Source organism: Orcinus orca, chromosome 5, assembly GCF_937001465.1.
Source record: "Orcinus orca chromosome 5, mOrcOrc1.1, whole genome shotgun sequence".
NCBI lineage: Eukaryota > Metazoa > Chordata > Mammalia > Artiodactyla > Delphinidae > Orcinus > Orcinus orca.
In genome coordinates, this window is record NC_064563.1 from 11,258,917 (window position 1) to 11,276,346 (window position 17,430).

The following is a 17,430-nucleotide window of genomic DNA, read 5'->3' on the forward strand; positions in this document are numbered from 1 at the left end:
GTCCTAGGATCACATTTTGAAGGCAGGGTCCTAGTAGACTACAGGCCCCAGCTGCAGAGCATCTGAGGTGTAGGCAAGCAGGGAGCCAGAGTACAGGAAGTGAAGGGAGAAAGTCCAAGAGCAAGGGCTTAGGAGGCCTTGATGGATTCCTTCATAGGTGTGATCACTTACTATTCAGTATGTGTGTCCAGGGATCCCTACAGAGAGGAGAGCAGCCCAGGGGAATGTCAGATGAGCAGCTAGGAAACGTATGAGAGATCAAGGCTGCAGGCTCAAGATCAAGAAGATCACTGGTTAACAAGAGCTGACCTGGGAAGGAGGATTCATATTAATTTAATAAACATTTGTTAACTCCCCTACTCTGTCCAACACCAAATAACCCCAAGGAGCTTATGATCTGCTGCAGAAGGAAGAGGAACCAAACCAACCTATCAGTAATTACCCCTTTAGCTGGGATCTGTTTATCAGTGCCTTCCTCTCTGGACAGTGTGATTGGGGAACAGAATAGATATGGAACCTGTAAACATCAGGCCTGAGTGACGCACTTGTCCTAGCCTCCGCACAGCTAGGCACGGTCGGGGCGCCTTGTGCGATGGCGGGGAGGGGGAGAAGGAAAAGAGGGCCCGAGAAAACCACCCCCAGAAGGTGCTTATAGCTACAGGTAAGCGGTAAGAAGTCATAGAAACCAGGCACCGCTGCTGCCTCTTAGGAAAGGGCTCAGTCTGACTCTCTTCATGCCGTGTGACCGGTCTGCAGACGTGCGGTCTTACGTCCACCCTGAATCACATGGATCCTGATGATATTTCTTAGTTTAGTGTTACACCTTATGTTAGTTCCTCCAACGATATATATGAGTGTATTAGGAGATTTATGCAGAGGAAATTGAAAAGTGTTTTTCAGTGAGGCTAAGATTTCATTGGTATGTGAAATAGCCTATGACAATTTCAAAAAAATAAAGTCGCACAAGGTTTGTTTTGTTTTTTAATGAGTTTCAGATTAGGGAAGGATAGGAGCAATTATTTTTAGGAAGACTGTGTGTGCTCTTTCAGAAAACCGACTTGCTCGTAACTCCCTTTCCTGAAGATAAAATGACAGAACAAAGCCTATTTATAGACTTCCTAGAAGTAAGACTTGTTTGTAGTATAAATAAACACTAGTATTCACAGAGCCTAAAATTAAGTGTCCCAACGTGACCACCGACCGTCCATGAATTCTTCATGCTGTTATTCATAGGTCGGAGTGGCTTCCAAGTAATTTTCTCAAGGAGATGCCCAGTAGCTCACTTGTAGTGGAGCCCAAGTAAGTGATCAGGTAGAGAGATTACTTCTTAGCAGCTTTTACCCCCATGTTCTCTTGAGTCAGGGCTATGATTCCAGCTGTACCCTGGTTGGAGTGTACAATAGGATTCTCAGTGAGAGCACATCCTATTCATACAACTAAATCGATATTGGAGTATGACCACCTTTCAATAGCTTTATTTGAACTTGCTGGTAAATCATACATCCTAAAATTACTCCTCGATATACCATACTTGTAATCCAAATGGCAGGTCTACCTCTGAAAGAAGTGTGTGTGTGTGTGTGTGTGTGTGTGTGTGTGTGTGTGTGAGAGAGAGAGAGAGAGAGAGAGAGAGAGAACGTTCAAGGATTATACAGCCTCAAGACATGTGATGGTCATCCTCTGTGCCCCACACTCTCAGAGCATCTTGAACCGCTGAAAAAACAGATACACAAGGCTCTGCTTTCCATTCAGGCTATTTTTGCAAAGGGCGTATTATAGTTGTTCTGACAAAACAGCTTCAGACCCTTGCCAAAGAGAATAAATTACAGTACGAATGGGTAATAATTATTAGGAACTTATTTTTGGAATAAGAAACCTTCCTTAATAAAGGGCTATGTACTGCCCACTGAAAGGAACAGAGAATTTTCCCCAAAGTCAAAAATACGCTTTTAACAGTTCGTGTACTCTATCCTGTGGGGGTTAAGTTAGGGTTAACACGTGTTCCCAGAAAGCCAAATTCAAGCTGGCTTCAACCTGCGTATTACAAGGAGCACTTAGAAAGCAAATTTGAGTTCCTTAAAGATAATAACTAATTTGAAGTTGCAGTTCCTTCAGTTTTTGCAGCAGAGTTTGATGGGCTTGAAGTATTCAGATCTTTCTGTAACACATGCAGATCCTAAATATTTTTAAGGAGGCCAAATTGAAATAGATTGAAAAAATAGCCAACAGGCTAAGCATCTTCCAATAATGTATTCTGCAGAGCTGTCAGAAAAAGAATAAACGTGAAATTGGGGGGGAAAAATGATTTATTTTGGCTTCCATCTTTTGTGGCTTTGCTCTCCAAAGAAGTTAGAATTAAAGATGAGAATGCCTTGTGACCCTAATTATAATAACTACAATATTTGGTTCTAATTTTAAGACTGTTTTCACAGAGTTGACATAAAGGAAAACTCGGTAAATTTAATTCAAAAAGAACTGAGTACAAAGGAACCCAGTATAAGAAGAGCCTAAATTCAGTCAAGGGAGGAGGCAGGCACAAAGATGGGAACTTCTGATTTGCTTTTGTTTTTCTCTGACACAAACACAGAATTTGGATTGTGTGTTTCTTCTCTACCAGGCATGGTATTTTATTTAAAAATTAACTGTTAGTTTTGAAAAGTACAAGTGAACAGAAGGCAAAAGACAAAATTAATATCATTAAGCAAAACTCTAACATTGCTCTTTTGTGTTCCAATATGCTTACCCAGTGATCACAGGTTACTCAAGATGCCTCTATAGTGTTTGTTAAATTAAATTGAATATACCTTTTCCATTTTACTTGTTCTTCCAAGGTGGCTGTACCCATATCTCAGAAGAAAAAAGAAATGAAGATCTAGTGTATAAATTGCTTTCTGCGTGTATAACCCACTGCAGCCATGTTGGATTAAGGCTATGTTTATTTAAGCCTCAGTCAAATTGTTTATTTAAACCTCAGTCAAATTGGTCATTTTCATAAACTGATCAGTAAAAAATGTATTTCTCTTGGTGTTTCCATGGGTCATTCACCAAGCAATAACACCATCAGGAATCACTGATCCCCAGGGGATAACAGCTTAATTACACAGAAATTTAAAACTGAGAATAGTGGCATAAATGCAGACATGGAGACTGTCCTGTCTGTGGGTGGTTTATTATCAAATTTAATACTTCAGAAGGTCTTTTTGGCTTGTGTAGATTTTAATTACTAAGTCTGGTAAAAAATGAATTATTGTATTATCACAAATAATACAAGGTATAGGTTACGAGCATTGCAATCTGCAGGTGTAACATACATAAAGCAAGATTAATAGTATCAAGCAATTAAACTGAAGCTAAAAGAAAGGTTTAATGCTACCCTTAAGTGTAACTTAAACTCTTGCTAAATATTTTTAACTGCAATAAAAGCATGTTAATTTTAGGAGTGACTTCTTTACAGGACCTCATTTCTTAGAGTAAGTTTTCCTTTCTAGGAATACAAAAGCATACTGAAATTGTTTCTACTGGTAACTCATTCCATAAAGAACTGATTTTTTTCTTGGTTTTTAAGCTCAATGAAGAAAGTCCAAAATAGCACAGGAAATTTTGTGTGTGGTGAATATATGTATGAACTAAACCCAGTTGGGTTAAAAATGATTAAATTATTGATAAGGTCATTGTTGGTCCCAAAGCGTTCCATTAGTCATACAGTGTACGCCTTAAATATTTTGAGAATTTGGCCTTAATTTTCCTATAATTTCAGATAAAATAGAGGAAACTATATTTTGCTTTAATGTAATATCCTTGCATGTACAACTTATTAACAGTTTTATATAAAAGAAACTTGCTAGGCACCTATTAATGAATTTTTTCCTTCTGTGTTTCTGGGTTTTTTTCCACTTCCTGAATTATTTTTATGCTGCCATTAACCAGATGAATTCCTGCATTTCCAATTTAGCCACCTTTCCTTGTCAGTCGTGTGACAGGTGGCTTTACAGTGAGTTTAACAAGACCTTGGTAAACACGTAAAGCACTTAGCAAAGTGTACAGAGCTCTTTACAGAGAACTTTCTGGCTCACGCTCTCTCTCTCTATTTCTCTCTGTGTCTCTTTCTCTCTCTCTCTCTCTCTCTCTCTCTCTCTCTCACACACACACACACACACACACACACACACACACACACACACACACACTTTGGTCCTTGCCCTGGAATTATTTACCAGTGTACTTGGCAAGGTGAAACTTCAAAACTAAAGCAATGTAAAATATTTATAAAGCGGCACATCACAGATTACACATTAAATATAAAAGTACTGAAGACGTACATTCTGTGTGATTTTGAAGGCATGTTTTATTCACTGTAGATTGCTAGGTGTCTTCAGTCCCCACTCCTGACAGCTCTGCGGTGGCAACTGCAGCACATATGTATCTGCAGGGTGGTTTTTGAAGCTAAGCTAACACAACCCCAAATGGCAGGAAAGCTGCAAGAGAAGGGGTTTGGGCAACAACTGAGCATTTTGTTATAGAAATAATAGGAATATAGATTATTTCTGAAAAGTAGACTCCTTTGTTTTCGATGCATTATCTGTGATGAAACCAAGGATGTGATTGTCCATAAGAAAATGAGAGGAATTTGAACTTTAAGGAAGAGGGATAAAGATAGCATTGTATTCTCATCTGTGGTGTGTATTAACCTTCATTAGTTTGGGGGGTTTTCTTGATAAATGATGTTTATTGTAATATGATAGATGTCACCTTTTTTCAAAAGGCATTTTGCTTTCAATAGCCTGGAAAAGACACAGAAAAAAATTTCTCTACACATAAGAAGGCCTAGCAAAAGCAATGTCTTTTGGGAAACAGCAGCAGCAGTTACCAAATGGGCTTATTCAGATAAGGCAAGCATTAAAATAACCTCCAGAAGGGAAGGGGCCACATTCAGGGCACAGTATTGTTTTATGGGTGTGATCCTTGAGTTTTGTACTGGCATCCAGATTTGAACCAGGAGGAATCACTTAAATGTCAGAATTTGCAGTTTTCAAATTGCCAAAATTTGCCTATCCGTCAAACCAAGATAATTCTTATTTATTTATTTACTTATGTTTTTCAGCGTTACTGAGGTATCATTGACACATAACAATTGTAGGATATTTAGTATACGTCATTGTGATTTGATGTACGTGCACATCGTGAAAAGATTCCTCCGTCTATTTAATTAACATAGCCATGATCTCACATATTTATCTTTTTTTTTTTTGGTGAGAACATTTAAGTTCTTTCTTTCTTAGCAAATTTCAATGATACAATACAGTGTTACCAACTATGGTCACCATGTTATACATTCGCCCCCATCAGTTTTTTTCATTGATGAATGTTTCATCAGTTGTGTCACTTGGATAACTGAATAACCATGTTCTAAGTGATTTTAGTCACTTACTAATGCAGATATAGATAGTTATCAGTTTAAAGGTCCTTAAACAGGTCCCCAGATGGTCTAATCCAGGTACTTTTTGCTTTGCCCATTCTCTGGTTCCCCGACACTCTTTGCAAGACCAGTTAGTTGTTTGTAATTAAGAAGAGCAACCTGTTTAATTTAGGGATATTTTGGTACTTCTTAAAACAGTAAATATTAGCATTTGTAATTTGAAAGAATTAGAAGTGTGTGGAGAAATAATGTTTCGTTCTAAACCACATAAATACAAGCATATTAGACAAAATATACATATATATATTTTGTGTTAGTCACCTCTCATATATTAGCAGTGAGGTAAGAACTGAAAGGTAGATAAACATTCTAAGCAATACTGTAACATTTTTTTTAAGGATAAATGTCATTTAGACATTAAATTTCTTCCTGAAAAATTGAGTAACATAATTTAAGATGAAGTTGAAAATAGTTTATTCTGTTGATTAATTTGGTAATATGAATAAAAGAACTCAAATATTTGATCATATGGTTCCTAATAAACTGGGATGCGTATGTGTGATTATGCACTATTTTGTCACAGCTTTTTGATTCCTCCTTAAATGTAATACTCCCTGAAAAAAAAGCAGTATTTGAATTTTTTTTTTTTTGGCCTCACTTTAACCTCACAGATGGTTATATTTGGTTTTGAATTTTGCAAGGAGGTAATATCTCTTAACTAATTTTTAAAGAATCTCCTCTATTCTGTACTATTTAGTGGTACTAGAAATTTAGAATTTTTGAGTCTTTGCTATGTGCCAGAATCACACAGATTTCTAGCTGAAGTTCCTAGAGGAAGGCTTGTGTAAGGAAATTATAGCCATATATATAAAATTAGAAGTAAATGGATAAAAATATATCAAAGTGAATTATTTTAATTTTCTTGTAAGAATTAGATATAAATAGCTTAGCATTGGCTCAGAGTCTGAGGTGTTACTATTTATGATATAGAATTAGAGACAGACCTTGTTTAGTATTCCTATTAGCTTTTTATGTCTGCTCTGTAGCACCAGTGTTCGTTTTCCTGGCCATAAAACTGACTGTGTTTTGAAAACTACCCCTAGAAAGATAACCTCACTGATAAGGTATATCTATTCTGAAGTTAAAAATTAAGTATCATTATATGTTTCATTTGAAATAACTGTCTACGCTTGACAAAAACAGATATCTTTTGTTTTTTCCACATTTAATTTTAAAATGAATATTTTTACATAGGAGTGAAATGTGAGAATGCAGTTTTCTGTTTGGCTGTAGTAATTTGTCATATGACCATTTGCAAAAGTCTAGTTAACAAAAAAAAGGTCAGTAATAATATAAAATTTTGGAATATTGTTATTTTTTAATTCATAACCTTACGTATGAGGCAACTATCAAACTGCATTCATTTTTCTCTTTGCCTTTTTGAGATTTGTGATTTCTAATACATATGAAAGATTTCTACCCTTCTCAAATATCATACTTGTGTTTTATACATATAGGAATAAAGTTTAGTGATTGTGGCCTAGTTATAAAATTACAAAACTCATTTGAAAGCTTAAAACTTGGATTTCACTGTATTATATTTTTGATATATAATATTTGCTCGGTGTGATCAGTTAAAAATTATAATTTTTTCACAGTCACAGGAGAAAATGATTCCTCTTTATATTACTCTCAAAAGTACTATTTTCTGAATTTGGGTTTTGTTTCTTCCCAGACGGTGGGTACGGCTGCTGTTTGGACGAGAGTTCCCCCTGCAGGATCTTCTGGTGGTCTGGGATGCCTTGTTTGCAGATGGCCTCAGCCTGAGTTTGGTTGATTATATCTTCATAGCCATGTTACTCTACATCCGAGATGCTTGTAAGTGTTAATGACCTTGCTGACATTCAACTAAGTGGTCCTGATTTTTTAAACTGTGTTTCTTAAATATACTTTATCTTTTATTTTGAATTACCATACCTATATTTTTATAGTAGGCAGTATATTGAAGTTTCAAAGGAACATACTAAATATGCTTTCTGTTAGTTAACCATGTACATATTGGGAGATGTGAGTGATTTTATATTGAGAGAATTGGAATATTCTTCAGAACCCTTTTTCTAAAGACTTTACTCCTGCTTTAATCTCCTCATTACACACATTTGTGAAACATACATATAAAAAGCCAGTATTTCAGATATGTTTAGAGCTCCACCTTCTGACAGGTAGGGAGTATTCAGGAATATTTATCAGGAGCTTGGAGCTGTTTTTATAGAATCTACAACTTGCCAATAAAAGTTAAATATTACATTTAAAGATATTTTAACTTCTTCTCAGTTGTATTTTGGCCAAATGTATTTCTCAGTGGAGTGTCAAATGGCAGATGTATTCCCACCTCATCCGATCTACCTTAGGGTGCTTGCCGAGCTGGAAAGCCAGTGCCTAACCCTTTGGAATGGTCCGATAATCCTCCGCTTGAAGAAAATAGCAAAGCGTGTTTTAAATTTCAAAATACCTCAAATTGTTTTCCTTCTCAAAAAAATAACCACAGTTCACAAAACCAGATTTGTAAGCCAAAATATAATTAGGAGAGATTGCACAAAGGGATGATGAAGTAGGAAATAAAAAACTACCATAAGAGTAGGACTTTGTCAGAAGAACATAAACTATTTGGAGTCATTCATAATCTTGACTGTTAAATTGCTGTGTGGTTCTCTTTCTGTGTTCATTAAATGCCAGTTGTGCCAGATGCTGTTGTTATGCCTCTGGTAACACTAATAATATCCTTTAAATTTTAGATTATACTTTCTAAATTCCCCCCAAATTACTTGAATGAGTAAGTGACAGGAGCACCACATTTTATCCAAAACTTGTGGTCTTCTTCTGTTCCTTGAAGGTCAGATAGTTTGGGTATTGACATACAAAGTGAAAAGTTCCTTCTTTCTGAGTCAGAGCTAAACCGAGAAGAACATGGAAATCATAAGAGGAAACATCTTGGAAGGTAGAGAAGAATGTTTGGGTAGATTTGAGGGATACTGTTGATAGATTTTAGAATATTTAATGCTAATCTCCCATTTAAAAATGGTATGATTTTGAGAAGACCTCAGACCTCCCAAAAGGCAAGGAACCCCCCACGTACCTGGTTAGGGCAAAAGAAAAAACTAAACAGAGACAAAAGGATAGGGACGGGTCCTGCACCAGCGGGAGAGAGCTGTGAAGGAGGAAAAGTGTCCACACACTAGGAAGCCCCTTCGCGGGTGGAGACTTCGGGAGGCGGAGTGGGGGAGCTTGGGAGCCGCGGAGGAGAGCACAGCAACAGGGGTGCGGAGGGCAAAGCGGACAGATTCCAGCGCAGAGGATCGGGCCGACCGGAACTCACCAGGCGAGAGGCTTTTCTGCTCGCCCGCCAGGGCGGGCGGGACTGGGAGCTGAGGCTCCGGCTTTTGTCGGAGCACCGGGAGAGGACTGAGGTTGGCGGCGTGAACACAGCCTGCAGGGCGTTAGTGCACCGCGGCTAGCCGGGAGAGAGTCCGGGGAAAAGTCTGGACCTGCCGAAGAGGCAAGAGACTTTTACGTCCCTCTTTGTTTCCTGGTACACGAGGAGAGGGGATTAAGAACGCTGCTTGAGAGAGCTCCAGGGACGGGCGCGAGCCGCGGCTAAAAGTGCGGAGCCCAGAGACAGACATGAGACGCTAAGGCCTCTGCTGCCGCCACCAGGAGGCCTGTGTGCGAACACAGGTCACTAGCCACACGCCCTTCCAGGGAGCCTGTGCAGCCCGCCACTGCCAGGGTCCCGGGATCCAGGGACAACTCGCCCGGGAGATCGCACGGCGCGCCTCAGGCTGCAACGTCACGCCGGCCTCTGCCGCTGCAGGCCCGCCCCACACTCCGTGACCCTCCCTACCCCCCGGCCTGAGTGAGCCAGAGCCTCCGAATCAGCGGCTCCTTTAACCCCGTCCTGTCTGAGCAAAGAACAGACGCCCTCCGGCGACCTACACGCACAGGCGGGGCCAAATCCAAAGCTGAGCCCCTGGGAGCTGTGAGAACAAAGAAGAGAAAGGGAAATCTCTCCCAGCAGCCTCAGAAGCAGCGGATTAAAGCTCCACAATCAACTTGATATACCCTGCATCTGTGGAATACCTGAATAGTCAACGAATCATCCCAAATTAAGGAGCCCTGTGGATGAAAGGCTCTTGGTGCTGCAGCCAGGAGTCAGTGCTGTGCCTCTGAGGTGGGAGAGCCAACTTCAGGACACTGGTCCACAAGAGGCCTCCCAGCTGCACATAATATCAAACAGCAAAAATCTTCGAGAGATCTCCATCTCAACGCCAGCACCCAGCTTCACTCAACGACCAGCAAGCTACAGTGCTGGACATCCTATGCCAAACAACTAGCAAGACAGGAACACAACCCCACCCATTAGCAGAGAGGCTGCCCAAAATCATAATAAGTCTACAGACACCCCAAAACACACCACCAGACGTGGACCTGCCCACCACAAAGACAAGATCCAGCCTCATCCACCAGAACACAGGCACTAGTACCCTCCACCAGGAAGCCGACACAACCCACTGAACCAACCTTAGCCACTGGGGACAGACACAAAAAACAACAGGAACTACGAACCTTCAGCCTGCAAAAAAGGAGACCACAAACACAGTAAGATAAGCAAAATGAAAAGACAGAAAAACACACAGCAGATGAAGGAGCAAGATAAAAACCCACCAGACCTAACAAATGAAGAGGAAATAGGCAGTCTACCGGAAAAAGAATTCAGAATAATGATAGTAAGGTTGATCCGAAATCTTGGAGATAGAATGGACAATAGAATGGACAAAATGCAAGAATCAGTTAACAAGGACCTAGAAGAACTAAAGATGAAACAGGCAACGATGAACAACACAATAAATGAAATTAAAAGTACTCTAGATGGGATCAATAGCAGAATAACTGAGGCAGAAGAACGGATAAGTGACCTGGAAGATAAAATAGTGGAAATAACTACTGCAGAGCAGAATAAAGAAAAAAGAATGAAAAGAACTGAGGACAGTCTCAGAGACCTCTGGGACAACATTAAACGCACCAACATTCGAATTATAGGGGTTCCAGAAGAAGAAGAGAAAAAGAAAGGGACTGAGAAAATATTTGAAGAGATTATAGTTGAAAACTTCCCTAATATGGGAAAGGAAATAGTTAATCAAGTCCAGGAAGCACAGAGAGTCCCATACAGGATAAATCCAAGGAGAAATACGCCAAGACACATATTAATCAAACTGTCAAAAATTAAATACAAAGAAAACATATTAAAAGCAGCAAGGGAAAAACAACAAATAACACACAAGGGAATCCCCATAAGGTTAACAGCTGATCTTTCAGCAGAAACTCTGCAAGCCAGAAGGGAGTGGCAGGACATATTGAAAGTGTTGAAGGAGAAAAACCTGCAACCAAGAATACTCTACCCAGCAAGGATCTCATTCAGATTTGATGGAGAAATTAAAACCTTTACAGACAAGCAAAAGCTGAGAGAGTTCAGCACCACCAAACCAGCTCTACAACAACTGCTAAAGGAACTTCTCTAGGCAAGAAACACAAAAGAAGGAAAAGACCTACAATAACAAACCCCAAACAATTAAGAAAATGGGAATGGGAACACACATATCGATAATTACCTTAAATGTAAATGGACTAAATGCTCCCACCAAAAGACACAGATTGGCTGAATGGATACAAAAACAAGACCCATATATTTGCTGTCTACAAGAGACCCACTTCAGACCTAGAGACACATACAGACTGAAAGTAAGGGGATGGAAAAAGGTATTTCATGCAAATGGAAACCAAAAGAAAGCTGGAGTAGCAATTCTCATATAAGTTATATATATATATATATATATATATATATATGTAGTTTGCTTGAGTGCAGTGTTTTTTGTTTTCTGTACTGAATTCATTAGCATGGGTCGGTATAAAATTTAGCATAGGTCAATATGTAATTTGTAAACTAATAAGGTCTTAAAAGTGAGGAATTAAGTCTTTTAAATTTAATTATTTATTGCAAAGAGCAGAACAGCATACATAAACAGGTGCCTAAGGAAAACTTGTATTCTAATATGGAACTCTCATGAACACCTTTTTTTTTTCTTCTAACGGTATGATAGTAGGCCATTTGATTATTTTTATGGCTTTAACTTTACAACAATGAAATATTCGTAAATTTTAAAAAGTATTTTTCTTTATTTGATGCGGGTGGGATACTGGAGAAATGAAAGGTCAAACATCTATTGAGGAATCCATACTTGTCTATATATTGTGTACTTTTATTTCAAGAACTGATTTAAAATTCCTAAAAGGATGCTATAATAAGTTATTATGCCATTTTACAGACTGAATTAAGTGAATTTCAGGGAGGTATGAAACTTGCCTAAGGCTATCCAGCTACCAAGCAGTAGAAGTGAGAATTAAATCCAGGTATACCTATAAAAAAAAAAAAAAAAAAAAAAAAAAAGAAGGCGAGGGCAGCACCAGGGTATGGGGTTGTTAGTTTTATAGGGGTGAGTAATTTCATACGCTGATGAGTGGGAGGAGTATTCCAGCTATTTTGGGGAAGGGGTGGGGATTTCTAGGAATTGAGCCACCGCCCACTTTTTGACCTTTATGGTCATCCTTGGAACTGTCGTGGCACCTGTGGGTGTGTCGCTTAGCTTGCTGATGTGTTACAATGAGTGTATACTGAGGCTCAAGGTCTAGTGGAAGTAGACTCGTCCGCCATCTTGGACCTATTTTGTTCTAATCAGTTTATGTTGTGTCCTCGGGCAAAAAAAAAATAAATAAAAAAAAAAATAAAAAAAAAAAAATAAAAATGGTATGATTTTTATAGAATGTAAGTAATAAAAAACAAAAGGAATGAGAAGCTGCTTTTATTTTTAAAAATGCTTTTGGATAATATTTTCACAAAATTTTCCAAGTCAAACCACTATCGAAATGTATTCTGATTTTCTGTAGTCTTAAACATTTGAATATTTACTCTTTTCTTACTTTGGTGCATCACAACTATATTTTTAATTTAATCACCCTGTTTCCTGTGCTAAGATCTACTTTTAGAAATTAATTTAATAAAACTTGCAGTTTTTGGCAGCTGAAGCCTTTGTACATTTTTAATCCCTGCTCTGATGACCTTATAAAACACATAGGCAAAAGTGAAAAAATGCAGGAGTAATGAAGTTGTTTATTTCAATATGAAGTCCAAGTTATTTAAATTTGCTTATTTAAACCCATAACAGTGGATGAGATTTCCTAAAAATAGGATGACTATATATTAAGTATTTAAGGGGCACTGCCCCTGTCCTCAGGAAGTTTACCAACTAGTAGGAAAGACTGACATCATTAATTTCAAACTGACGTGTCTGGAACTGTGGCTGAGGCATGGATGGGCAGCATGAAAGTTTACAGCAGGGGCACCGAGCTCCCCTCCGGGCAGGCTGTGTGACTAGAGAAAACGCTATAGATGTTGGCGAGCGAAATAAGGGATCTGCGTTCCAGGCAGAAGGAACAGCATGAGCAAAGAAGCTATGGAGGAAGAGTCAGCTTAATGGGGGTGCTGTATGTGTGTTTCTGCGACTGTCTGGTATCCTGAGGGTGCAAAGGGAGAGTGACTAGCAGGTTATGAGGCTGAAGGAGTCAAGAGAATTAGATCGTGATGACAGTCCTTATCCTGGAGGTGACAGGAAACTGCTGAAAGGTTCAGAGCAGCAGTGTGGGCAGTGTTAGGTCACTCTGTCAGCCGTGTGGAAATAGACTTGAAGCAGACAAGACTGGAGCAAGGACATGAGATAAAAAGTTATGACCATAGTCCAAGGGAAAAACAGTGGATTGAAGAAATCTTCAGAACTGAAGTCAACATGTCTTGGGGATTACATCGAATAGGTGAGAGAGAACAGGAAGTTCTCCCTCATGAGCCCTGGCTTGGAGAGCTGAGTAATCTGTACGACTTGGAGAGGAAAGAGAAGGATTAGCAGGTTTGGGGAATGGGTATGATTGAGTTTGGGCCATGCTGAATTTGAGATGTCTGTAAGAAATCAGTACCTGAAGATTGGAAAATAAAGCTGTCAGTGTCAAGGCTACAGATTTATTTTTGCAAATGGTGAATAGGTACGTGTCCGTTAAAGCCGCAACAGTGGATGTGATCTTCCAAGAATAGAGGGACCATACATCCCAGTTTATATGGAACAGTCTCAGTTTACACTTGCTAATCAAGAGTAATAGTTATTCATACTGCCTTCTTTCACTCTCAGAGGCATCCCATAGAGATCATAAGAATTATATGGTCAGTCTAGCTAAGGTGGGTGCTTACAGAAAGAGAAGGTGGCAAAGGTATTTAATATCAGTATTTAAGAGGCACCAGAGAAGGAGGAGCTTGTGTTGTAGCCTCACAAAGCTGTTATATGTGCGAGGGAAGTAACAGGGGTCAGGAGTGCTGAGGTACAGTAAGGTAAGGCTGGAAAGGTCCACCTGTGGAGGGACAGTCGTTGGAGACCTTACCGAAGTGGATTCAGTGGACTGGGGGAGCAGAAGCTGGATTATGGTAGGTTGAAGGATAACTGGACAGCTCAGAACTACAATAGCCTTTTCTACAGTTTTTGTTGTTATTTTATATACACATTACATTTTCAACAAAAAGTCAACTAAATAAAAAAGAAAGAATGCAGAGAGAGCATGTGCAGAGTAATCTTTAAAGAAAGTCAACAGGGAAGGGAAGAAGAAAGATGTAACTAGAGGTCGGTGTGGGGACCAGGAAGGTTTGATGGCTGCCTGTAGAGGGAAACGGCACCTGGAGGTGGGAGAGCTGCGGAGAATTTCTTTCTCAGACCAGAGTCTGAGCTCCTCCTTCAAGGGTCAGCGCTAGTTTTTCCCTCCTGTTCTGTGAGTAGGATTTATGAAAAGTTGAATTATCCTGTTTTTTTGAAGTTTTTACCGTTTATGATTTGTTCTTCACACCCACTCTTCTACCCGCCAGTGAGAGACAGAATTTTGTCTCTCTTGGTTTGCCTACTGTATCCCAGCATCTAGAACAGGGCCCAGTGCATAGTAATCCTCCTGACACATATTTTTTGAGTGAAATAATTGAAGAAACAAGGGCCTAGACTAGGCAGTGGCGTGAGGTCGGGAGTCCTGTGGAAGGAGGCACCAGGCAGGTTTCAGAAGTAGACCGGTTTCTAGGAGAAGGTGCCTGATAAAGGACGAGGCGAGGCTGTCTGCTGTGAATGGGGCAGGGCAGGGCTTGAGGGGAGTGACTGGGAAGCGCTGGGGAGGTGGCTGCCCAAGACCTAGCATGAGCCCGTGAGCTGTTGAAGAGCCTGCAGAGACATGTGGGCAGTGGCACCCGGTGACGCTCACCGGGCAAGACCCAAAGAGGCAGAGAGCGATTCAGGCTTCAAGTGAGGCCCACATCCAGCTGAAAGGAGGCAGGAGGTGGGGGGCGTTGAGTACATCTTAAGAGAGAGGTTCAAGATGTGTAGGGAGAGAAGTGTGGCCAGGAAGAGACTGCTGCAAAATCAGAGTATCAGGGGATTTACAGGGAGCATGCGAGAGCTGAAAGCATCAGAGGTTGTGGTCAAACGAGAGGACATGGAGCAGTTCTCGGTGTGACCAGGGTGGTCAAAGTCAGTAAAGGGGGGAAGGAAGTCACTGAGGAGATCAAGGGATTGGGAAGGAGCTGGGCTTTTTGTTTGGTCCTCCAGGGACACTTCATCGAGAATCATGATAGGAGAAGGTATAGAAGAAGCACAGTGAGGCCAGCAGTGGAAGCATCCCATCATTGCAGAAGAGTGACCAAGGAAACAACTTTTATTCAGTCAATCATTTATTCAAAGCATCAACCACTCAACCAGTATTTATTGAGTGCCTGCTCTTTGCCGGCCATCCTGGTGCCTCCACGACACTAACGAAGGGGAAGGATGGAAGTATAGATACATGGCATGACCTTCAGAGGAAGAGGGATCTTTATGGAATGAGAGGAAGCAATGGCTCACAGACAGAATCAGGGAGCGGGGTGCCCCCCACCATCACCCCTGGAGGTTGCAGGGGCAGCAGTGGTCGGGAGGGCAAGGCTCAAAGGGGAAGGTGTTGTTCCTCAGAGAGGATTGGGAGGTGGCAGAGTAGCGGGAAGAAGACACAGAACAGGATAGGGCAGAACACATGGGAGGGCAGTACTGATCAGATGAGTCTGCATCTTAGGCCGGGGTCAAGAACAAGAGGAAGGTGGGTAATTTGCCACCCTGTGCGTTCCATATGGAACATTGGTGTCGAGTTTTTATTCCATCTCTGTGGATTCTGACTCATGATGCCCTGCCTGGGGCATCCAGAATGCTGATGTTCCATTACACCCAGTCGTCTTCAAGCTCAAAAAGTTTTAACCGAACACCACTGTACAAGGCTCTGGGCATGACGTGTGCTCTCTTGGAGCTATAGGTGATGTATTTGTAGCTCAAGGAATGTTGCTCTTGCAGAAACTAAAGAGCCTTCCTTCAGCGATGGCACTCCTTACCTGGGGCCCCTGCTTCCTAGGGGTTCAATGGAGGGCTTCATCTTGATGCTGTGCAGAATATCCAGTAGGTGTGTGTTGCCCTGAGTCAAGGGTGTCTAGCCTTCATCATCGTCTCAAAGGAATATGTCACCCAAAAAACAGTTCAGATCCACCACATCTAGTCCAAAATCCTGATTTTACAGGCTCAGGTAATGAGGCCTGTTATGAATTAAACTGTATATTCAATCCAAAAAGATATGTTGAAGACCTAACCCCTAGTACTTCAGAGTAGGACCTTAGTTGGAGATAGATTGTTGCAGATGTAAGCAGTTAAGAGGACGTCCTACTGGAGTGGAGGGCCTCTGATGCAATATGACTGGTGTCCTTCTAAGAAGATGAAAATTTGGACACAGACGTGCACAGAGAGAAGACAGTGTGAGGACGCATGGGGAGAATAATGCCATATGAAGGCAGGGCAGAGATTGAAGTGATGTGTCTACAAGCCAAGGAATGGCAAGGATTTCCACCTGTCACCAGAAGCTGTGAGAAGGACATAGAACAGATTGTCCCTCAGAGGCTCTCAGAAGGAGCAAACCCTGCCAACACTAGAAGCTAGAAGAGGCAGGAAGGATTCTTTCCTACAGATGTGAGAGGGACCATGACCCTGCCAAGACCTTGATTTCGGACTTTCAGACTCCAGAACTGTTGGACAATACATTTCTGTTGTTTTCCACCGTCCATTTTTTGGTACTTTGTTACAGCAGCCCTAGCAAACTAATACAATGCCCTTGGCAGTTAAGTGATTGAAAATAATCACACTCAGTCTATGGGGTTAGATCCCAGTGTCCTTGCTTAGTTCTCATTCTACCCAGTTCACCATCAGCATCTCATATTTAATTTTTAACAAAAGTATTCATATAAGTTTCTTTATTCACCTTGAAGAAAGCTTTCATTCTCTTTGAAAGTAATTGTCAGCCAAGTATAATATTCAACCACTTAATAAATTTCATAGAAACATCATGTTCTTTATGAAGCCTCAGAGATGGAGCCCAACCTCCGTGTTGAGAGGTTAGGAAAGAAGCTCTAGGCCACCGGGCTGATGTCAGGCAGACTGGTGCTCACATCACCTTTAACATCTCTCAAACCCTGCCATGATTTTATTAAGTAAAAGTAAAATTTCACATTGGAAAAAAAAGCAATACGAACATTACCTATACAGATTTTAAAATTTAACCTTTGAAATGAAGGTCAAATGGCTACTCTTCAAACAAAACTTTCACTTTTCCAAAGATACAGACCAGAATTATTATAAATAGATTATTCCCAAATATTTTAATCAAACTAGAAACATTTTTACTTTCTTATGTGTTGTAAGAAGTGCTTTGTGTATTCTTTGCTGGATTATATGGATTAAGATTGCATGCAAATTTTTCACAGAACTAGAACAAAAAAGTTTCACAATTTGTATGGAAACACAGAAGACCTCGAATAGCCA

General features: G+C 40.4%; 1 protein-coding gene across 8 annotated transcripts in view; it reads left to right on the forward strand.

Moving 5' to 3' along the window:
• TBC1D5 (TBC1 domain family member 5) overlaps positions 1-17,430 on the forward strand; it is a 548,696-nt gene that overhangs the window by 388,617 nt on the left and 142,649 nt on the right. For all 8 annotated transcript variants that reach the window (XM_049710184.1, XM_049710183.1, XM_049710187.1 and 5 more), the window contains one exon: positions 7,152-7,294. In XM_049710184.1, coding sequence (XP_049566141.1) covers positions 7,152-7,294 — 143 coding nt within the window. The remainder of the gene's footprint in view (positions 1-7,151; positions 7,295-17,430) is intronic.